Source organism: Rhinopithecus roxellana, chromosome 2 (assembly GCF_007565055.1).
Source record: "Rhinopithecus roxellana isolate Shanxi Qingling chromosome 2, ASM756505v1, whole genome shotgun sequence".
Classification (NCBI taxonomy): Eukaryota; Metazoa; Chordata; class Mammalia; order Primates; family Cercopithecidae; genus Rhinopithecus; species Rhinopithecus roxellana.
In genome coordinates this window covers 69,848,901-69,872,882 of record NC_044550.1, presented here as the reverse complement: position 1 = coordinate 69,872,882, position 23,982 = coordinate 69,848,901, and the positions used below count along the sequence as shown (strand labels likewise).

At 36.7% G+C, this 23,982-nt stretch overlaps 1 protein-coding gene across 2 annotated transcripts in view; it reads right to left on the bottom strand.

The window, feature by feature from the left end:
• PCDH10 (protocadherin 10) overlaps positions 1 to 22,177 on the bottom strand; it is a 45,198-nt gene extending 23,021 nt beyond the window's left edge. The window contains exons 1-5 of one of the 2 annotated variants that reach the window (XM_010363285.2): positions 18,692 to 21,322; positions 17,065 to 17,123; positions 16,419 to 16,525; positions 8,179 to 8,484; positions 2,026 to 2,060 (exon numbers count right to left, since the gene is read on the bottom strand). In XM_010363285.2, coding sequence (XP_010361587.2) covers positions 2,026 to 2,060; positions 8,179 to 8,484; positions 16,419 to 16,525; positions 17,065 to 17,123; positions 18,692 to 21,322 — 3,138 coding nt within the window. Of the gene's footprint in view, positions 1 to 2,025; positions 2,061 to 8,178; positions 8,485 to 16,418; positions 16,526 to 17,064; positions 17,124 to 18,691 lie in introns of those variants that run through there. The other variant, XM_010363284.2, reaches the window with a different exon arrangement.
• Positions 22,178 to 23,982: the final 1,805 nt, after the last annotated feature.

Genomic DNA, 23,982 nt, shown 5'->3' with positions numbered 1-23,982 from the left:
TTATATCTATTTTGTCTACTGTTGCCATTGTTGACTCAGAACTTTCTACTGTGTTTTACACTTTAAGAAACAAACCCATATCTTTTATTAGAAGAGGAGAGCTCCTCTATCTTGACTATTTCTGTATCCAAGGTGATTCAGAATTTAATCCAGAAAATATATATTTAATGTTGATTTTAGTTAAGTGTTACCTCTATGTTTATGTCTTGTTAAAAGAAATTTAGTTGAAAAATTTGATGAAGACATTTTAAAATACCTTTTTATGGAATAAAGTGGTAATTTTCAGCCCAAATATAGTGACTGACATATAGATGAGCCTTAAAACACTTGGTGATAAACTAAAGCTAATTTTCTAGTTTGTGTAAAATATATGATGAATATCAAAGACAGGTAATATTGGAACCTAGTGTAAGATTCAGGCCAATCTTAAGGTGGGGAAAACCTCCTACTGACTACAACATTTTAACTAGCAGTTAAAAATACTGCCTTTCTCATAATACATAAACACTAGTACCAGAAACGTGTTTCATCTACAGTGTCATAGTTTGTTTTGCCATACTTAAGCACTGTAAACTTAACAATCAGTACCTTAAAAAAAAATAGACTACCTGGGCGGGGTGGTTCGTGCCTGTAATCCCAGCACTTTGGGAGGCCCAGACCAGGAGATAGAGACCATCTGGGCTAACAGGATGACACCCCGTCTCTACTAAAAATACAAAAAATTAGCCGGGTGTGATGGTGTGCGCCTGTAGTTCCCAGCTACTCGGGGGGCTGATGCAGGAAGATACCTTGAACCTGGGAGGTGGAGGTTGCAGTGAGCCGAGATCGCACCACTGCACTCCAGCCTGAGTGACAGAGCAAGACTTCATCTCAAAAAAAAAAAAAAAAAAAAAAAAGGATATACTAAAATGATCAAATGAATTGAATCTTGTATCTGTTTCTCAACAAGCACCATACTGTCATGTTAACAGCTTCTGATAATAAAGTAGCCATTAGTTAAATACATTTACTCCTATCTCCTATGTTGCACAGAATCAAAGTTTGTTCCATAGATAGAATTAAAAATTAAACTGATTAAAAATGTAATGATTCTATATGGGATTTAAATGTATGTGAGTGTATCCATATGACTGAATCATGAAACCAGAACATATAAAATGTATTTATAATCCCTTGTTGAATGACTTGAAGTTATCTTTGATAATTCAAACTAACACTGTATTGTATATATATACAGACACCTTATCAAAGTTAATTTCAAATATTGTCTCTTCAATCCATACAGTCAAAAGAATTGTATCTCTAAGAGAAAGGGTATGGGTAAGTGTCTTGCTATTACCATACATAATGTATATACATTATGCCATATGAGGTACGAATTATAGAATCATAAATAAAATCCTGATTTTTATCTGTACAATTCCTAGCTTATAATTTGTTTTTAATCTATGTTTTTGGTATGTAATTACGTTTTGGGAGACAAGGTTTTTGAATTTCCTACACTCTCCTCACCTAAATTGAAGTAGGTCAAGGTAATTTACAGTGACTAGGAAGTGTTATTGAAACTCAATACAAACCTAAAATATTTTGTTATACTCCAGGAAACATTAAAATGACTCACATTATGCTGAGTTTAATCTTAATTCAGTAATGTTATTTAATAGTGAATAGTGAATCTCAGAGTTCGAAATAGTTTCTAATCTATATTATCTAAATGATACTATCTAATTTCTATTAAAAGGATTGAAGATGACGAAGACTCACCCAAAAAATGTCTGGCACATTGAGTATTGAATAATGTTTAATGATATTTATAGGCAATTGAATTTGTAGATTCCAGACTTATTTACAATATCTTTATAATTTAACATATTTAAATTTTGACTCATAAACCTTCAGTATGATGAGGCAGGAAAAAATTCCCAAGTAGGTATTTCTTTTCATTGAATAATTCTATTTATATTTTAATTGATAGTCTTACTTTGTTAAGCTCCTATGATAGACAAATGCTTACACAGTTTTACATCAATGTACAAAATAAGAAAGAGGATGAAAATGATCTGTAATATAAAATGTATATAAATAATATTAATATGGTAAATGTTAATTATAAGAAGTCCTAAATATGCATGAGATAAACTGCTTTGAAAAGCAGTTGAAGAGTCATACTAAAGAGCTATAAAATATTGAATAAAAGTATAATTAACTTTTATCGATTATGTTTTCTCTATATGCCCTTAAATGACAATATTTTACTTAACCATTTATTTGTGAACTCAAAAACATAATTTTAAAATGCAAATAAATAAATCCTACATGGGAATTAAATTTAAAAAAGTGACTAAACTAGAGGAAAATATAAACCTCTTAGCTTTATAAAAAGATGAAACATGAGAGCTAACATATTAAGTTACTAGTAAATAAAAGAAAGATGGTATTGCAGATGGGGAAGAATGGGTAGTAATTAAAATTCTAAGAGTGTTAAGAAATATGAAACCATTTAACTCTGCCTTAGGATATGAAATAAGTTCTTAGAACAAATCAAAAGAAGTATAAAATCTCAAAGTCCTGAAACACTCCATGATATTTTACACAAACACACTAGTTGGGTGCATTTCAATAGCTTGAATTAGTTTAAATTCTACTTCCCCATGTAAAAATCTGTAGGTGTAGCTAAAAAAGAATATAACTAATTTAAAACATTTTTTAAAAATTGGAAGAAAAGAATAAAGTTTGCTTGGAGGTATCAACAACTGCGTGTGTGCATAAATGAATGAATAAATAATGACAACATTAATGAAATTTTGCATACTTTAAAAATGCCCATTAATTCATTTTTCATCACATAATTATTTAGCATTTATAATATGCATAGCTGGATAATGAGTCAAAATATGCCAAGAGAGTAATTGTATTGGGAAGAAAAATTGTAGTAGAGCTGGAGCAGATTTTAGCAAAGTTAATAAATGGTGAGAAAGCAGCTGCAAAACATAGTACTTATTATTGTGTAAGTTTTGAATACTTAGAATATAAAGTTTGGGGTGAACCACAGGTCAAATTATCAAAATAAAGTCAATTCAATCGGAAGTCATTAAAATGGCACTTTTAAATATTGCAGATAATTATAAAGATAACTATACTGATACAAGAAACTAAGAAATTGTTCTTTAACTGGGGGAACAGAAATTTCTTGCATGTTAACTAGTTCCAAATTACCCACAGGCACAAATTTTAAATGACTTGAAATAAGTCACAGAGAAGTACTGATGTCTAAGTAAAAAAAATAAAATTGCTTACAGAAATGACCAGATATTTATATATAAAACAACTGCTGTGTTTCATATCTGCACCTCAGAAGGATTTTTATAGCTTTCACTTTAAATTGTACTAGCTGAGATAGACCACTATACAACAATTAAAGAAAAAGAAACAAAATATTACAATATCTCATGTATCTAGTGTTACAGAGAAGTTCCCATCAACTGCTGCATCAGTTAGTTAACTGGAGGAATGACACGAACTATGAATAGATGACCATTTTTCAGAGAAGTAGAATATAAAAAATTCACCAAATACAATAAAATAGATAATATTTTAAAATAGCATAAAATATAATAAAATTCAGATAGAGAAAATGAACTGGGTTTTTTTTTTTTTTTCCTGATGCCAAGTTATCATTTGTTTCCTATTCCTGGAGTTGAAGTGAGTAAACTTTTGATAATGACAGATTTATTCATAATTCCTGGATAAAGAGTTTTAATGATAAAATAGAATGACTAGTATATTTCTAAGACCATAAAACTGTCCCAAAGAAACTGAAAAAGTGAGAAAATTAGGTTGACCAATCTGTATGTATATAAAAAAGTAAAAGAACAACAAAAAAAGCCCACCCTCAGAGTACACATAGTAGCCCAACATGGAGGAAAACTAATCAGAAATTAACACATCAAGTAAAACAGAAAAAAAAAATCCTGCAAGAGAGGTCCGCTCATTTAGCGGTGTATGGGCCTATATGAAAGCAAGGCCTTCTATAAAAATATTTATTTTTGGACTTTAACATTGGATAGTGACACCATATTTATGACATTAGAGGAAAATACAAATCCTAGAGAAAACACTATACAGAGGTACATAATAAGTATGAGGGTAATGTGTATCAATAAGAAAAATCATTTTATTTTGAATTCTGTGTATGCTCTTACTGCAATATTGAGTACAACAAATTATGAAAACTCACAGAGGGCAGGCTGAGATAATGAAGGGATTGGAAGAAATGTTACTAAAAAAACATGTTCTACAATTTCAATCAACTAAAAACTTGAAGTGCACATAGACATAATATAGATACCTAAAATTTTCCCCCATTTAAAGTTTATCGATAAAAGGTCTAGATAAAGCTTTAGCAGTATTTTAAATGAACTGTTTTAGAAATTTATTTTTTCAATCATGATAGGGGTGCGTCAAGTTGAAATTTCAAGAAGGTTAACAAGTTGGCAAAAATAAAATTAGGTCAGGAGACAACCAGAATGACTTTTAGTATACTTGGACTAGTCCAAATGTTGTATAATATGAAGGCAGGATGGGCCATGAAAATAAATGGTTCCTTTAGACTCTAGAAAGCTCCATTGATTCAGAAATGTAGTCATTATGATGCAGTTTTTTTTTCCATTTCATTCAGTCCAATTTATCCTTGTATGACACTTAAATATTTTCATGAGTATATTTTGATGTAATTGTATTGAGTATCTTATGATTGTCTTCAATTTTTAGGAATTAATTATGTTTATTGGCAAGAATCAACAAGTATCCAAATAACAAATACTTATGCCTCTATTACTGTATAGTTCAGGCTGATAGGAACTGAATTTCATGTTCATTTACTGACAAAAATCTTAAGAGATGGTGTTCAAAGTATAAAGCCAAAATCATAAGCAGGAATGACTATAAAAATATTAAAGTGTTTTAACTAGTAAGGTTTTCTGAAATTATACTAATAATATAACTTTTGCCAGTTATATTATTGACTTTATATTCATTTTATATTTTTATTTGTGGAGATTATCCAGATGGTTTTACACATAACTTATTGTGTCATTTTAAAGAATGAATTATTTTAAGTAAGATGTCTATGATTCTAAACAAATCCTTAAAATTTTCATGATAAAAATGCAATGTTATTTTAAAACTCCAGAAAATATTTTCTTTCATTTTAACATGATTATTTAAAGTGCTGCAGGTAATTATTAATTTTAATTAAAAGTGAAAGTGGTATTTTAGTGTTTTTAATTATGCTAATGAAAATTAAAGGTAAAGTAAAACTCAAATTTATTAACATTTTAAGGTAAATGTAAATATGGCATTTCTGAATATATGGCCATGTTCTACATGTTTAAATTTATTTACGCAGTCTTTGAGTGTATCCCTTTGCTCCATATCAACTTAGCAAACTATAACATTATAACAAAAATAAGAGAAAACAAGCTCAGAAAGTGCTCATGAATAACGTAGCAAGTATTGAAAGATGTGTTCAAAATTATTCCTGATTTTTAAAAGTCTCCTTTTATTAAATACATCATTTATGCTCTTCATGGGTCTTTTGTTAATACATTAAAATAAAAAGAAACATAACTGTAAGCACATTTTTAAGAACATGAAGTACATTATTTAATGTTTGCATCCACCTATTTTTGTGTAAAAGTTGTTTTCTTGCAGTTTTTAGTTTTAACTTTAGCAATCGGAGGTACAGAAATCAAAAGTTATTTGTATTGACAATGATCTCTTTTGTAATTTTAAGCATATCGTCATTTCCTTGACATTACTGTAGAATTGACAGTGACAGTTTCATTAGGCTTTTCAGAGCTTTCCACAAACATAACTAAATACACTGCTATTTTTCCTAACATTAAAATGTACATTATATTCATTATGAAACTGCATATTTAGCAAAAAAACCTATAACTTTAATAATTATTAAAACATTCTGATTAAAAGCAAGTAATTAGTGCCAATTTTTAGCTTTTTTAAAATTATGTAAGGGACTTGCTTTTAGACTTAAAAGATGACACTATTTCTATTCTGAATGAAAAAGAACACAAGTATCAATAACTATCACCATATGAATTTGGGGGGCAAAATGGTCAGGAGTAGTCTTGTTTTAGAGTTTATATTATCAGACTAACCATAAATTTTTTATGATTATTAAGTCAGAGCCATGTGTAACTTTAAATATAATTGGATGACTCTAAGATGACATTAAATACTAAAAGTTAAATTAAAAAAAAAAGTCTAGACATGATTAAAGTTGTATGAAGAACTAAGAAGAGTAGAAGTGAAAACAACAAAATAGCTATTCTTCTGCAAATTTTGCACCCCGGGTCACACGTCAATCCAAACCCTAAATTTTGAGCAGTGTGAACTGGCTAAAACAGATTAGGGAGAAAAAAAAAAAAAAAAACTACTAGTAAAAACTAATTTATTCCTATATATATATATATATATATATACATATATGTTGAATATATATATGAATAATGTGCAAATAATTAAAAATTTCCTGATGAAATAATAGATGCATTCTTTTGATTTTTAGCAACACACATAAATGTCAATAAATTTCATAATCCCTGAATGAGATTTCTAAATGAAATACCAGATTCTTAAGAAATAGAAAAATTTGCATTAAATATATATGCAGCGTTAATATTTTAATAATAAAAAATGCTTCCAATAGTCTTATTAATAAAAAAAATCTAGTCAGTAAAGAAAAGACATTTGTAGATGTTTAAAATTCCGGTCTATATGTAAGTGTAATTTCACCAAAAGCACTAAGAGCAAAAGAGGGCAAGTTGATTTTCCCACTATACTTGAAGTAGATTTACCTGCTATTATATGGTAAAAGCAAATATTGTATTTATTTAGAAATATAAATTTTTATTAATCTGAATCATCCCTTCACTTTTTGCCTTGAAATTATTAATAATGTATTTCTTTAATGTACATTCTTAGTTTAAGTGAAATATTAGTTAAATTCACTGTTTAAAATTTGGAAAAGTTTCACTTTTAATAATAAATATAATTTTGAATCCAGAATTCAATTTCAGAGGCAAAGACCACATTATGTTCCTCACTTATTAAAATTTGGTTTTAGGCTACTTTATTTTACCATCATGTGTGGATTTGTGAGTTAAACTTCAGACATTAGCATCCAAATTGCATCTCAGACATCTCAATATTTCCTGTCTTTTAAGTATTCGTTCTGTCTTTGTGTAACTTTAAAAAGTAAAGCAAAACAAATGATTTTTTTGGTTCTGAAGTGCTAAAGTGATATATCACGCTGGGGTATTTGTGGTTCTGAGTAACTTGAAAAGCTGAAAACAATCTTTCATAAAACACCCCCTGACTATTGTTGTCACAATGTATGTATCTAATAAAAGACCATTCCTTTAAGCATATAACACTTGTCTATTTGCATTATCTCTGTCCAGATTAGTAGCCACAACCTCAATGCATTCAATCTTTGCTTTTCACATTATACATCATAGGGGCTAAAATAAATATTCTTCTGTTTTTTTTTCTTTAGGTTTATAAAAACACTTTTACTTTTCAATTTCATCGATCATAAAAGAAATGATATATCTACAATCTGTCTCATCTTTTGTTTCTAGCTTATAAGTTCCACAGTTATTTTTGTAGTAGATGAAAGAAAACATTATGTAGGATGGATCTGCTATACAAGATAAGTCATCTTTTGATTGAGTTGTCATGAGTTTTTATCTTTATCAAACATTATTTATGTAGTTTGACCAAGATATTGAATTGTCAGTAATATTTATCCATTAATTAAAAGAAAAATATTTCTATTTCTCATTACCAAGATCCTCAAAGGAAATGCATTACGGAATCTCAAAGCATTTTTTATTCTTCACAATGATTATATAAAATAATAAATTTGGAGAATATAGTCCTATATTTTGAAAGAGCTGAGTGCAATTATTAATGTTAGAGGAATCTATTATTTTAAATAAATAAAGAATATTGCTCTAAAGTGCTGCCAGCATCCTGTCACTTTTATCCTTGTTTCTTAAAAAAACCTGAACTCCATTTTTACCAAAAAGAGTGGAATGTTGAACTTTATCTCCTCAAAGGGAACTTTTACAGAGCCCTTTGTGTAATACTTACTCAAATATGGTGGTTTGTAAGGCGCTCGCGTATTAGACAGCAGTCCGTCCAGCTCCTTCCTCTCCAGAGTGCTGTGAAGGGCCTTCTCTTTGCCAAAGGTGGAGAAGGACCGCTCTGCCCCAGGCTGGGCTTCTGGAGTTTCAAACACCTCAGTGTCTGGAACAGAGTCCATGCCGGGTACATGCAGATTGCTGCGATAATCAGCAGCCTGGCGTCCATCAGAAGGGACAAAAGAAGGCATCCAGCACCGATCTGAGTGGCCCAGAGCTTTACATTCCTCAGTGCAATTGGAGAAGAGATCCATACCTGTTAGCAGAAAAAAGAAACTACAGATGTAGTATTCACCAACATGACCAGTTACTTAGCAGTGTAAGATTACAGGCAGCATAAAGGGTGACAAGTGAAGGTGTCTTAACAAATTTTTCCTGGCTTATCCTGACAGAAACCAAATATCATTTTGTCTCATTTTTGTTCATCACTTTAAAAAGAGAAAATGATCGGCAAATGTAAAAGATAAGACTCTTCTGGCAAAGAGGTCTCTGAAATAGATGTTTCTAAACTACTTAGGGTGTTGGGAAAAATATTGGCTCTAAATAATTTAAATAACTGGGAAATGGTGAGTAAAAAAAGTAGACATCTTTTAAAAAATCTCTCATGAAATGTATAATAGAGAAAACAACAAGGTGTAAAAGCTTTAAAATCCATGATCCCTAACAATGATATCTGAATTTTTTCCTTAAAAACAAATAAACATAAGAAATATGCCAAGCACCAAAAATGATATTTAGATTATGAAATTTGAATATGAAGCAGAAAGTGAAATTCAACAGAAATGTGGCATACACAGAGGAAAATCAGTAAAAATCAAGAATAAAATACAATTTCATTAGCAGCCAAAAGCGTATTTTCTGAGGTTTCTAGGAAATGACTTCTTAAAGGTATTCCTCAATGACACTGTGGTAGTCCATATTACTAAAAACCACTTATCATTTACCACCTTAGACAAATCCAGAACAAACGACTGTAATTAGTGAAACCAAGGTAACCAAATGCAGTGTAAATCAACTGCAGATACTATTGACAAATATCTTATTACTTGCTCTATATTGGAACACACTTGTCCTAGTCAACAAAGAGTTGTTTGCTTACTAATCCTATAATACCAAGATTTCAAAGGACAAATTCAAATTTCATTGTCTTCCTTAGATTGACAAGATTACAAATATTATCTGATTTATGATCAAGAAAGGTCATTCAGTTTCTTAAGCAAAGCATAAGAATTTTCGAGGAATACAGAATACTATTTAATATGAATGCTGATACATAGCACTACACAGAAAAACACATAAACAAAAATAGCATTTTAATGTTTTTCTAAACATAGTAACATATCTATCAAATATTTTAAAACAGGGCTGAAACGATCTCAACCTATTCTCAAACTTTAAATGGATAAGAAGCTCCCCGTCTCACTGGCATGGAGCTGGGTGTGGAATGACAGTGCCTAGTAGGCCACTTTTATTTTTTAAACAATATTTAAAAAAAGAAAAAATAATTAAAAAATTTTAAAACAGGATAAATTTGAAAAATAAAAGTATATTATTAGTCTGTAGAAAAGAAACTCGAGTCCATACACAGTCTGGAAAAACATTTTTTAAATCAAAAAAGTAATATTTATTTAATGAACATACTTGATTGTTACTTCTATTAATATCAAAAGTGATTTGAGCTCTTGAGCAAGTTTTGGACTTTTAATTCCTGATAGTATTCTCTTATATATTGATTTATGTGTGTTTGTGTGTATGTTATCTGCATATAAAAAATAAAATAATTTTTCAAAATTATGAACACTCTAGTTTGTCTGAAAATAATTTTTCAAAATAATGAACACTCTAGATTAGTTTGTCTAATACTATCTAGATTATCTAATACTTAACTTTAGTATTTTGTAGTTAACAACAGCTAATTACATAAATTTAAAAAAAGTAACACAAAGCTTCTTATCATGTATTAATCTCACTGTGTGATGACTTTTTAAAAATTTTATATTAAACTATGCAGAATGCTAAGTCTGACTTTGATTATAATATTTCACTGATAATTTTCCTGTATAAGTCTGGAAATAAATTACTGATCAGTGAACTGTTGAGGAATGGAAACGTGAGCTGAAGCTGGGATTAAGGAATCTGACTGAGAACAGCATGTAAAACATGTAAATGTTTCACTAGACACCACAGAAGCTCACTCCTTTATCCTGTTTTAGGAAGAAGATATGTGAAAAGAAAAAGAGAAAGGGAAATAGAATGTCCCTGATACACGTTTACATACTAACTAGGTAGAGGCTACAGAACCAGAGAGAAGATTTATATTTTGACATGATAAATGCTGCCTATTTGTTAATAGAATGATAGGGGAACATAGATTTTTTTGATAGTAGAAACCATCTTTAAGAGTAAAATTATTATGAGCAATTATTTATTTTTAAAATAAACTTAATATATACTCAATTTGAATAGCTGATATAATTACATTCCAATATAAATTTGAACTAATACCATTTTTCCCATGACGAATAAATACCATTTTAAATATGCTAGATAAGACAATATACAACCTTTCACATATTTTTTTGCACCTAGGCCCAACTACTCTTCTACTTGTGAATATGACAATTCTACACATAACTTTAATAATCTGGTATGTCAACATACATTAGGATACTGCTTGATTTTGGTAGAAATTACTTTTATGTAGTTTATACCCCAATGTGCCCATTTTCTTATCTGGCAAGTATGTTTTTCTTCTGCCTCTTTTGATTATTTGAGTTTGTTAAAATCGTTATTAAAAATAAACTATAGCATGTGCATGGCAAAAAAAAAAAAAAAAGTGAAGATATAGAAAAGTTTTTCATTTAAAGAACAGTATCACTCTACCAAGGTAATAAACATGTAAATAATGTTCTTAATAAGTCTATGAATTAATCCTTTTAAAGTGGAAGTCCTTTAGTAATAATATGCAGCTTCATACAACTAGAAGGAAAGGTAAGGTGGCTCAAATTGTACACAAATGTTTCACCAGTTTTATTGATAAGTGTACCTATTTCTCAGGAAGAAAAATCAGACATAGAAACAAACATTTAAAACATAACATTAATAGTAAATCAATAAACTTCAGATAAGTAACAGAAAAATTAATTGAAAATTGATTTTTTCATTTGTTGTGTAGTTATATAGTTTGAGAGCCACATAAATTTATTCCGTTACGATTCCTCACCTTCGGAAGACATTGTATAACTAACATTTTATCTTTTATCATCTGTCGTTAGTCCCATTAAATATAGCACTTTAATTACCAAATAACCAGAGGTATATTTAAGTTTTGTTGTGATAAATGACTTTATGATGCACAAGGATGCCAGATATTACAGTAGCTAGGATATATTAAAATGCATAACTTTAATACTGCTCTTACAATTTTTAATAGCTCAAATTGACACTTCAAAAGTTGGTAAGTTTCACTTAATTTTTCTTTTTCTCATTCAAATGCCCTTACTATGGAAACTGTGGGTTTTTACAACAGAAAATTACAGACCAAACCTCAATTAAATAAAAAATAAATAAATAGACTTTAGGGATACATGTACAATTTTGTTATATGAATTTATTGTGTAGTGGTGTAGTCTGGATTTTTAGTGTAACCATCACCTGAATAATGTAAATTGTACTCATTAGATAATTTCACATCCCTCACCTGTCTTCAGTCTTCCCATCTTTCAGAGTCTCCAATACCTACCATTCCAAACCTCAGTTTTGAAATTTTGGTAATATCCAATAAATGTTTCAACATATACCTTTTATTTGCAATCTCTCTTTCTAGTTATTTATTTTTCCATTTTTCAGAAATAATCTGTTCTGCAAGGGATGACAGCTGATGTGATAGACTGCCTGTTATGCAAATATATATGTAGACAAATTTTGAAGTACGTGGTTTTTAACTGGCAAGTAACTTGTCCTGTATACTCAGAGGCAGTGGATATTTCCATTGAGACCAAATTGTGATTTCAGAAATTTTAGAATTCAATTTGTGCTATTTTTTTGGTGACTGTCATAATACAATATTGTATGAACATTTCTTTTTGTGCAACAAGCTTTCATTCAAAACATTTATTTTTTTTCCAAATATGATAAATTAATTTTAAAGAAGATAAAAATCTTCTCATGTTTTGAGAAGATTTCTAGTCTTTTAACTACTTAAGATACATTAATTGTAACTGTAAAAATTGCAGTATGTTTTAGGAAAACATGGTTTTGAAGCAGATAGTTATTAACACAACTCACTCATGAAAAAATCAAAATAAAGTCCATAAAATTTTCTCCCTACATATAATCTTTCAAAATGTATATATTTTTCACCATTTCCTCTCAATATTTTGTCTTCTATATTGCTTCCAGTTATAAATCTCTCCACATTTTCAAGTTGTAGCTCCAAGTTTCACCAGTGAATAAGGTTTTATAAGTACTGGTGTAAATTCATTTTATACATAAACCCAAAAGCAAATTTGACAATTATCTAAATTCTTAATGGAGTTTGGAAATAGGTATTTGTGCTTATAATAAACCAATAATTCTATTGCTGATATTGTAGTAATGCAATGGCTTAACACATTTCAATGATATATTTTATCTACTAATTTGAAATTACTGACCAATCAACTCATTTTATTTTTAAAATTCATAGTCAAATTTTGATCGTGTATTGTATCTATATCTATAATTAGTTAGAAACTAAAAATAGTTGGAAGATAAGTTCTCCTATAACTGAAAGAAAAAAATATTGAAGAGAAATTTGATAATTTTCAGAGAATGTCTAACAAGTAATTCAATCACTCATTAGGATTCTTTCTTCAACATATATATTTAAAGGCACGAGGTATTAAAAATAAATCTATAATTAAGCTTAGCATTATTGACAGTGTAGGTATTTTATAACGGGAAAAGCAACCTGTCACTACTAACAGATCACTTTAAATATACCTCAAATAATACTAAAATGTTTAAGAATATACAATTTAAAATATTCCATCTGTACCCTAAAATAGAAAAAAAAATTATGTTTTAATCTAATGTCATAATAAAGTTGAAAACATATTTCTTTAAAGTCCAGTTCTTTGGCTATTTAAGCTGTGATTAATCAGTTTTTCCTCTTGTCATGGTTTATGTCTGCATTTACCACTTCTCCTTGGACTACTGCCATATCTAACCAATACATCAATAGTGCACTGAAAAAAACGGAAAGCACCTTGACAAGGCTATAGAAAGAAAGTGCCACAGAGCAGTGGTCAAGGCGAAGAATTTCACACATGGAGCCAGGTGCAGTGGAAAACTGAAAAAGCTTATGTGATTCTCTGTGCAGCTGTCTTCGTGTTTAAAGCCCTTCTATGAACAACATTGGTGATGGCAAATGGCTTAGAAAAAAGAAAAGCAAGAAGGAGGGGGTGTAAGATAGAACAAAAAAAAAGAAAACTATTCATAAAAGAATAAATAGAAGGCATATCTAAATAAATAATACAGAATAATGTTAATGAAGAAAAAGAAATAGTAGTAAAGAAGAAGGAAGTTTAAACAGGTGAAGCACTGAGCTAAATAGCCTGTACACTAGAGTGTGGAATGTGGTACAAACTGAAAGAGAGAATTCGGAGTCTTTATCTTTCCAATGTTAGCTTTGCTTGATAATCTAACTTTTCCCCACTAAAACCTAGTTAAGTGAGATTTGCTTATTATAGCATAATGGTTTTTTTTCTATCCTGAACTTGGGAAGCTATGCTATGAGTAGTATTACCTAATTTTGCAATATAGTAAGATCATTAATATCTGGCTTTACAATGAAATACAACAGATTTATCTGAAATGGGCTTAAATTTTTGGAAATAGTCTAGCTGCTTGATGTGAGGCTTATAGTACATAACAGCGGTATGGATTGAAAAAAGTCTTTAAGTAAATGCATTTTAATTCTCTGCATTTGAGGTTTTATACTTAAAAAAGAAAACACTTCAAAATCATTCTTATAATAAAATTAGACATTAAATCTGATTGCAATTCAGCACACAAAGGTACAATCACTTCTTAACATAAGTGCTTTATTACAATCCTAAAATAGCTATTATTGTGCCCAGTATGTTGTGGCTGCCCTGTAACTACTAATGAGATACATAAACGCATTGCTAATTCTGTAATACTTTTACATGTTTAAGAACTTAAGGAAAAAATTTTAACATTTTGATAAAAATAAAAACTGCCTGGCTAAAGTGTTTTCCACAACACATTACAGAAATGGTAACACTGGGTGACTGTAAAATAAAGTAGCTACTGGGAAGATGCACTGATAAGAATATGTTCTCATCTATCTTCCAAATTTGGCTCTTTTTGCAGATGTTTATTCATTACTCTTTCTTCAGTTAGGTTTTTATGGGTCATTATGTCTGAGGGACTAAACTAATTGAAATGTTCATTGAGATTGAAGTGCTACAAGAAAAACAAAGCGGGGCGTGTGGGGTGGGAAAGGAGTAAAATGCATCCAAAGAAACATGCAACAGATACTCTTTTTAAAACATTAAACATTTTGTTTTAAAAGTTTTAAAAGGCTGACAGTTAAATTAGAAACTCTGAAAAAGAACAAGAATGAGCAATGTTAAATGTACAGTTTTTAAAGATAACAATAAATCATATGCCATATATAGGGCAAAAATGAAAGGGACTTTGTACTCACACATAAACTTCTGGCAAGATCTGGTTTGTTGTCAGGTTCCCAGACACTAAATAGATGCTCTGTTCACTTAGCGTGAAGGCCCGCAAGGGGCAGGGACCTCCGGGGATTCTTGGCAGTTCTCAAGTCTCATTAGGCCTGCATATTAATGACTCACAGCAATATAAAGAGACCCTTGAGCAGCCTTTTTTCCCTTCCTCCTGCCTGGGTTTCCCAAGGCTAAGGCAGCCACAGACACAGCACACATTAGCCAAGTGAGAGGCTTGTAGCAACCACTGCTGCCAGGCCACCATGGGGTGTACGCTGCCCTTTGACACACTGCCTCAGCACCATCCAGAGGTCCACCAAGTGTGTTAAGGAATGAGTGCTCTCGAGGACTAATAACACCTTGAAAATAAGAACCTATCACTCTATGGTTATATTATTAACTAAAATAAGAGTCCAGTCTCAACAGAGCTGAGCTGAACCCAGAGACAGTCTAAGATCAACATTTTCAGGAGTTAGAAAAGTTGACTAACCTTTCTATTTCTTCATGTGTCATATAAACACAAAACTAGTTAGAAAAAGTAAAATATTCAACAAATACCCTTCAAAGATGAAAACCAAATAATTAGGAAAGATACCAGAAGTTTAGTAAATCATTTTCATTTTAACACACATATTTTATTTCATGTAAGAGTTTCCTTTTAGTATCAGTGATAAGAGTTACCAGTATCTCATAAAACTTGACTTAAAAAAGAAAAGTAAAATAAAATAAAATAAATATATATCACATTGAAACCGTCAGTGACTACCATTAAGCCCAAATACAAATATTCTCAGAGTTCACCTTTTGATATGTCACGGACCCTGTTGAAAATATGAAGAAACCAAGGACACTTCAGAAAATACACATTATCACATATTACCTAACATTCTGAAGCCTAAGACTCAAGATTAGAAACCCTATTTTCAACCCATTCATGACTTTTAATCACCATTACTTTTCTCATTCAATACTTGGTGGTGTGTAAAATGCATTGCCCGAAAACAAGAAATGTGGATTCTAGTGTTCAGTCATCCATTTATCGTCTTGTGACCTTGTGCAGGTCAATCAATTTTATCCATCTTCAGTTATCTCATCCATAAACAAGTTTAAGAACACCTTAATTGACTGAAGACTGGTAACTGGACCAGGTGAGAGAGCTACGTCTTCCTGTATGCAGTGTGTCCATTAAAGAACATTACATAAGCAAGATGTATTTCATATTCTGAAACTCTCCACAATGAATTCCTAACTTTAACTCTCCAAAGGAACATTGCATTTTTACAATTCTCTTTAAGTCTGCAATTATCAAAGTAGAGTGACACTCTTTTTCTGTAGGGTTACCAGCATTAAACATACGGAAAATTGCCTAGGACATCATCCTTCTTGGGTTTATTTTTAAAAATAAAAACTAAAAAAGTTAGCATTTAGATTGCCCTTTGATCACACTTACCAGCTGATTGGCCACGGTTGGTGGCATCATGATCACTATCTCCCTGTTCACTGTCTCCATGACCACTGTCCTTAGAGCTTACTATGTCGGCTTCCTGGAATGCAGAACTAGAAGTACAAAAATGTGAATATTAGAATCAAAAAGGTGAAGAAACACAGAAAACATTCTTCTGCCACCACATGGTCACAGATGGTGCTGCAGACCCACAGACCTCTTAGTTGGCTTTGTTTCTGCATAAAGCTAGTTTTTATAACCTAAGCGTAACTCTTTAAAATGATCGATTAACAGTTATTTTGAGCACTTAAACCATATAAAGTTTAGGCATTATTCTATAATTGGAGCTAAATACATGTTTATATCATTTTCATAAAATAGATATACATTTGGAACAGTAAGGAAGACTATCAGAAACTGTTTAGGAGTGTAAATTGACAAAATATTCAAATACATTTTAAATGTATATAAATGAAATATAATGTATAATTTTTAATGTTTTGTTTAGGAAACAATATAATCCATATTTATGTCCTGCCTTAATTGAAAATACTTTATACATTTTAATTTTAATTTAGAATAATATACCTACTTTCTACTTTTACTAGGTAGTAAATTGTCCATTACTGCTAGGGAAAAAAAGAGTTCATACCTGTTAACTCGGCGAGGTCTGTCAACTAGATAGCTGAGCTCTGCTCGCTGGTGTTTAGTCTAGAAAAAAAATAAATAAATAAATCAAGAGCATTTGAATGCTATGGGTTGAACTAGTAGTCTACTTTTGAGGTTAGGGACTATATCTGGCTTAAGTAATTGTATATATTTTTATGAATTTCCAAGCTCTCCTAAGACCTCATCCTAGTGATTTCTGTGTAAGGGCAGGGGAGATATGCAGAGACACTTGAAACCACATTTTAGTCACTTTAAAGGTTAAAAAAATAAAATTGGCTAACTTTAAGTGTGTGTGTGTGTTTTAAAGAGAAAATACAAATGACTTCATGGCTAAAGCTCATATACTATTGTCTCTAACAGAGTCAACCTGTTTCTATTCTGCAGTCTTTTTTTTCAGTGGCTTAAAAAAAGTGTTTAGGTGCATACTGGTTGACACAAGAAAAACAGCACGCTCAATAAGCAAAAAGTTTGGATATTTTGTGGAATTATGTTGTTGTTTATTTTCAAAATGTGCTTAAGATACAAATGAGCTGTACAAATATTCATGAAAGTCAATTAATGATATCTAAGACTCAAATAAAATAACCTGCCAGGAAAGGAGTTCATAATCCTGCCCGCCCCGCCACACCCCCATTCTTTTCCACTCCAAAGGCTCTCTGCATTTGCCTCCCCACCTCTACCGCCCACACACCTTTCCGGTCCAAACTTTCTTTTACATAAACCAACTTTGTTCTCCCCCCAACCCCCACCCTCCAGCTCTGTCACTTCTCCATGCTTTTAAAAAGAAGTCAGAATTGACAAGCCAAATTCTTTTATGAAGAAAGCCAACAGCAGTGATTTATCCAAAACAATGGCAAGAAGGTGATTATTAGCTAAAAAGATATATTTAAGACAACAATTGTTTAAGCCTTTCGTTAGTTTACTCTTAACAGGGGTTTGTGCCAAAGCAGCTTCATTCAAATTCACACTGTGTGGGCGCTCGGCTTCAAGAGCGTCTGTAAATGCTGTCCAGAGCCGAACTGAAGGATTTTTTTGCAACCCGAGTTCAGAGGACAAGGATCTGATAACTTGTTCACTAAAACATGCATTCGAGGTTAGACAACTGTGTAAAGTTAAACAATCTATAGCTTACTTGTACACGCGACTGAATGCATAGTTAAACAAAGCAAAACAGAGCCAACTTTATTAACGCCTGGGACAGACGCAAAGAAAAAAGACCTTTGCCAGTGCTAGAAAGTAAGTCCCTCCTCCACATTTCCCTCTCCCTTCACGCAATTTCCCTTTATCCCCAGGTTACTGAGAAGGGAAAGGGCTGACAGGAATTAAGGTTTTAAAGGAAAGATGGAAGAGCAAAGGAGGGAGCTCCAAGGTGGCAAAGTACCAAGGGGACGGAATGAAAATAAATGTGAAAGAGTGGAACAACGCGAAAGTTAGGTTACACACCAAGGAGTGGGAGAAGGTGACCGCCCATCTCCGCTCCCACAACGATACACACATAAGGTAATATCCTAAAAATGGATACACAGTGCACCAGAGATACAAGGGCCGGGCTAGAGGAGGCTTTCTGATGGAGGAGATGAGAGATGGTGGTCCTTTCGCTTCAGCCTTACCTCGTTGGACAAAATGCTTCCGTTGGAGATGATATCAGGCTGCTGGTCGGTGTAACCGGTGACTATGGCCCCGCAGGGGTTGTGCTCAGTGTCCGTACTCCGCGAAGGGCTGCAGGGCTTAAGAAACATCAAGTCGGTCTTGGCGGACTCTGGGGTCAGGCAGACCTGGTAGCAGTAATTCTGGTTGTGGTGGTGGGAGCCAAAGCCCCCGGACTCCTCCACCGGCACCTGGGCCGGGTTACTGGGTACATTGGAGCTCTGCACCAGCATGATGTCCGACTTGCTGAGTTTCTTCTTGCGCGCTCGGGCTTGGCGGCCACAGCAGGTCGAACCTCCGCCACCGCAGCAGCAGCAGCAGAGGCAGCAATCGCTGGCCAGACAAGTGTAGATGTTGAGCTTCTTCTCTTTTTGGCAACGCACGGCCAGCACGATCATGGCCAGAAGGAAGATGAAGGACACCGAGCCCAATGCGATGATGAGGATGAGGGTGAGGTCTAGCGAGGTTTCCCCGCCGCCAGAGCGGCTGGGCCGCTGGTGCTCTCCTGACCCTCCTCCTCCGCTCCCGCCCCCGCCCTGGGGCTCCACGGCGCCATCCACCAGCTGAACCACCAGGGTGGCGGTAGAGGACAGGGGCGGCTGCCCATGGTCGCGCACCTCGATCACCAGCTCATAAGGCCGCTGGGGGTCGCGCTTGGCCGGGACTCGGCGCGCTGTGCGCAGCTCCCCGGTGCGCCAGTCCATACGAAAGAGGTTCATTTCGTTGCCACGCACGATGCTATAAGTGAGCCGAGCGTTCTCGCCATCGTCCGCGTCCACGGCGGCCACGCGGGTGAGCAGGTAACCGGGCTCCGCCGAGCGGGGCAGCACCTCACGCGCTGGAGTCCCGTTGCGCCCTGGTAGAGGCGCCACGATGGCAGGGGCGTTGTCATTTTGATCTACTATGAGGATGTTGACAGTGGCGTTACCCGCCAGCGCCTGGGGGCTGCCAGCATCCCGGGCTTCCACCTGAAAACTGAAGTCCTTGAGCTGCTCATAGTCGAAGGAGCGCAGGGCGTACAAGTAGCCGTTCTCAGAGTTGATAGACACGTAGGTGAAGACGCTCATGCCCTGGATCTGGCACTCGAGGATAGAGTAGGCAAGCTGGGCGTTGGCGCCCTCATCGCGGTCGGTGGCGCTCACCGCGTAGATGTAGGCGCCAGGCACGTTGTTCTCAGTCACATACACGTCGTAGACCGGCTGGCTGAAACGCGGCGCGTTGTCGTTCACATCCGACACTTGTACCTGGATCGACTTACTGGTGGAGAGCGCAGGCTCGCCCCGGTCCCGGGCCACTACAGTCAGGGTGTAGGAATCCCCCGCCTCTCGGTCCAGAGGGGCTTCGGTAACGATGGTGTAGTAATTCTTAAATGAAGACTTGAGGCGGAAAGGCACGTCTCCCAGTAGCTCGCACTGCACCTGCCCATTCTCCTCTGAGTCGCGGTCAGTCACGCTGAAAAGGGCCACCACAGTGCCGGGCGCCGCGCCCTCGCTCACCGCCTCCTTTACGGTGCTGAAGCTGATCTCTGGCGCGTTGTCATTAGCATCCAGTACTCGCACTAGCACCTTGCAGTGCGCAGGCACGGCGTTGGGGCCCAGGTCCTTGGCTTGCACATACACTTGGTACACTGGGCTCTCTTCATAGTCCAACTCGCCGCTTACCTCCAGTCGGCCAGTGCGCGGCGAGAGTCCGAAAAGCTCCCGCGCCCGGGGCGAAATGTGGCTGCTGAAGGAGTACACCACCTCACCGTTCTGACCCTCGTCCGGGTCGGTGGCGTTGAGCTGGATCACGAGAGTGCCTGGGGGCGAGTTCTCTGGTAGGGACACAGTGTAGACGGGTTGGTCGAAAGCGGGCACATTGTCATTGGAGTCCAGCACTCGGATGGTGAGTAGGGCCGTGCCGGTGCGCTGCTGCTGGGGGGGCAGGCCTGCTCCCCCGCCACCTCCCTCTCCTTCTCCTATTCCTCCCCCTCCTCCCCCGTCCACCGCGGTCAGCACGTAGCGGTGCACCGCTTGCTGCTCTCGGTCCAGTGGCTTCTCCAGCACCAGCTCAGCGAATCGGTTGCCATCCCCCTGGGTCTGCACGTCCAGGGAGAAGTAGCTGTTGGGGGTGATCTCGTAGTCGCGCAAGGAGTTGGTGCCCACGTCTGGGTCGAATGCGCTCTCCAAGGGGAAGCGAGTGCCTGGCGTGGCGCTTTCAGAGATTTCCACCGTCAGGTCCGGCTCTGGGAAAGAGGGGGGGTTGTCATTAATGTCCAGCACCTCGATCTCCACCTGGAACAGCTCCAGGGGGTTCTCCAGAAAGACCTCCAGGTGCAGGACACAGGAGGGGCTCTGTTTGCAGATTTGCTCGCGGTCTATTTTCTCGTTCACGTACAGCACCCCGGTCTCCAGGTTGAGGTCTAAGTAGGGGGTCCTTGAGTTTGGCACCGTCTGAAACCCGCGAGCCGAAAGTTTTGTAATGTCCAGACCCAGATCTTCAGCAATATTCCCCACGAAAGTGCCATGTTCCTGCTCCTCCTGTACCGTGTAGTGAAGCTGGGAAAAGACTCCTTCCACCATCCAGAGCAAGGCAAAGAATAATAGCACAATCATCTCCAAAAGGAAAGGAAGTAGCTTCCCGCAGCCAGTCAGCTACCCAATCACCTCCCCCACCACCACGAAAAAAAAAAAAAATCTGAAAAAAATACAAATAAAAGTGCGCTACGTAGGGGCTCCTGTGGCTTTCTGTCTTTAAAAATCTTACTCCTTTTGCTTCATTTTAGAGCTTCCCGCAATCCAGCCTCATTTTTTTAATCTTAGCACAGGAAGGGTGACAGGCGTCCCCTTTGCTCATCTGTAATCTTTCCACTGACGAATTAATAAAATAACGATAATACAATAGTCAGCGTCCTTTATTCCGACAGTCTTGGCGCAACGCGGCGCTGGCAAATCCCAAAGAGGAAATTTCGGTATTTCAAGACTGTCCTCGGTTTGTCTTCTTGCTGATGGGAGAAGAATGAGGAGGAGGAAAAAGAGGAGGAGGAGGAAGAAGAAGAAGAAGAGGAGGAAGAGGAGAAAGAAAAGGAGATGCTGTTGGCACCGTTAAACATGCCTCTTAATGTCAACGGCTGGCAAATGCAAAAGGGCTTAAAATCAGCGACAGAATTTTGTGCCGGAAAAGCACAGAACGGCTCTGCAGCTTAAAACTTTCGTTCTCTTCATTTCTCCGGATGGATGTTCTTCTTGACATTTTTTTCCTCTTTCGTTCTATTTGTATTTTTTGACTTTCATCGTCTTGGTTCCCTCTGTCCTCATCTCCACCGTTACTTGCCTCTCTGTAAGTGTAATGAGCAATTTCTTTTCTGCTGTTTTCTTCCCAAGCCTCTTTCCCTCTAACCTCGTTTTCCTTCCAGTCCTTCCTTCCTCCTGCTTCAGCCTCTGAGCTTGTGGTCTGGACTGGCAGTTTCTGAGCTCCGAGCGCTCGGCTTCTCCGTTTTTGCGCAGCGCCCTCATTCTGCCAACCAATCGCCGAGGAGCACCACCCACCGGCCTACCGGTGACTGGCCAAACCGGCCGCCAAACAGACACGTCACGGGGCAGCCGGGCGGGGCGGGACAGAACTCTCGCCCGAGCGGCCGGGGTGAGTGTGAGTGTGAGAGCGAGAACAGCCCCGCAGGTCCCGAGGCGCTGGCTGGGGACACTGCCGCGGAAAGTTCCCAGTCCCCAGCCGCAGGTAATGGGAAGGGAATAGAGAGGTTCCCCTGTTTGCATCAGCAAATGCGAAAACATAATAGCAACAGCTGCGGCATCCTCTCCTAGGAGCGGGATTTCCAATGATGCTAACATTCTTTTTCCTTTAAGGTATTTTCCCTAATACGGATCATGGAACTAAATCATCTAGAAGGGGAAAAAGTAGCGCAGGAGCCACTAATTGGCAAGGGTTACCTAATTAAGGGACCCTAGCAGAGATTGGCAGGGCATTTAAAAAGTGGGTGTTATATGACATGTGTCAATCTAAGGGTGAGGGGTCTGACGGGGCCGTGAGGAAAGGCGTGAAGCAAACGGAGTAGGGGGTGGAGGTGGCTCCTAAAAAGCGGAGGAATTCACGCTAAAGGATGTGGGATGACAGCGCTTATAGACGGGCAGACGCGTTCGACGTGCCTCTTTCTTCCCTAAATACATATTCACAAAATACTTATCAAGTAGATTAACTCAAGGACCTAGCTTCGAGCCATGAGTGCGTTTATCAGTGACTGAGGAGTTTGATTTGAGCCGCTTCCCACGAGCCCGCCATCCTACCGCCCGGCCCTTGGGCATCCGGCACACAGCAACGCCAAGCGCTGCAAAGCGCCTCTGATATCCCTGCGCCTTGTGCCGCCAAGTGCCACGCAGTGGCTGGGAACACCGACTATTTTCTAATTTTTTTGGCAATTGGAGATCGATCCCTTTACCCACCATGCTAGAATAGACCACTGATTTCTGCCGATCCTGGGGTCAGCCCGCGGGGTGAGGACAGTGGGGTGGTGGCGAAGGCGGGCGGGGTGGTGCGCAGGGACCGTGCACAGGAGGGGTCCGAGTGTGCACCGCTGCGGGTATCTGCGAACACGTTTGCACATGCACGGTACTGGCATCCATCCTCCCTGGCCCAGGGCTTAGCTCTGGGTAAGCCCCAGCGGAGCCTTCCTGAGTTCTGAAGGACGCGCTTGACCAGCTGTGAGTGCCCATTCCGAAGGCTCAGGGTCAACGCGGCACATCTACATAGCTAGTTCTTGTGAAGTTAAAACACAGCGCGAACTCTTTAATGCTGGAGAGTGGATAGCATGCCAATTCTCTAAGGAAAGATATGTAAATATATATTTTTAATTAACGGGCTACTAGCAAGGAATTGATTGTTTATTCACGACAGAAGCCCCTATTCAATCTCCTTCCTTTGCAAAGAGATAGGAAGGTGCTTTGCTGCTTTCTGGTAATGAATAACCCAAGACTACGATCACCACAACCTGCGGGAATGGTAGAGTCTTTTACCCGACCCGGAGATACGTTGCCATTCCCTCCTGGCAGGGGAATTAAGGAGGGCAAGTGTCCATGGGCGTGATTGTAGCTGAGACGTGCTTCTGAGAGTCCCGCGAATGCACGTCTACTGCCCCGATTTCCGCGTCACCCCCCCTCCCCGCAACGCCGGGTCCCCCTGGCCCCCGCACTTCGCTCTTTCATGAAGATGGGTCCTGCCTTTGAGCGCTTAGGAAAGGATGCCAGCAAAAATGGCTAATCCT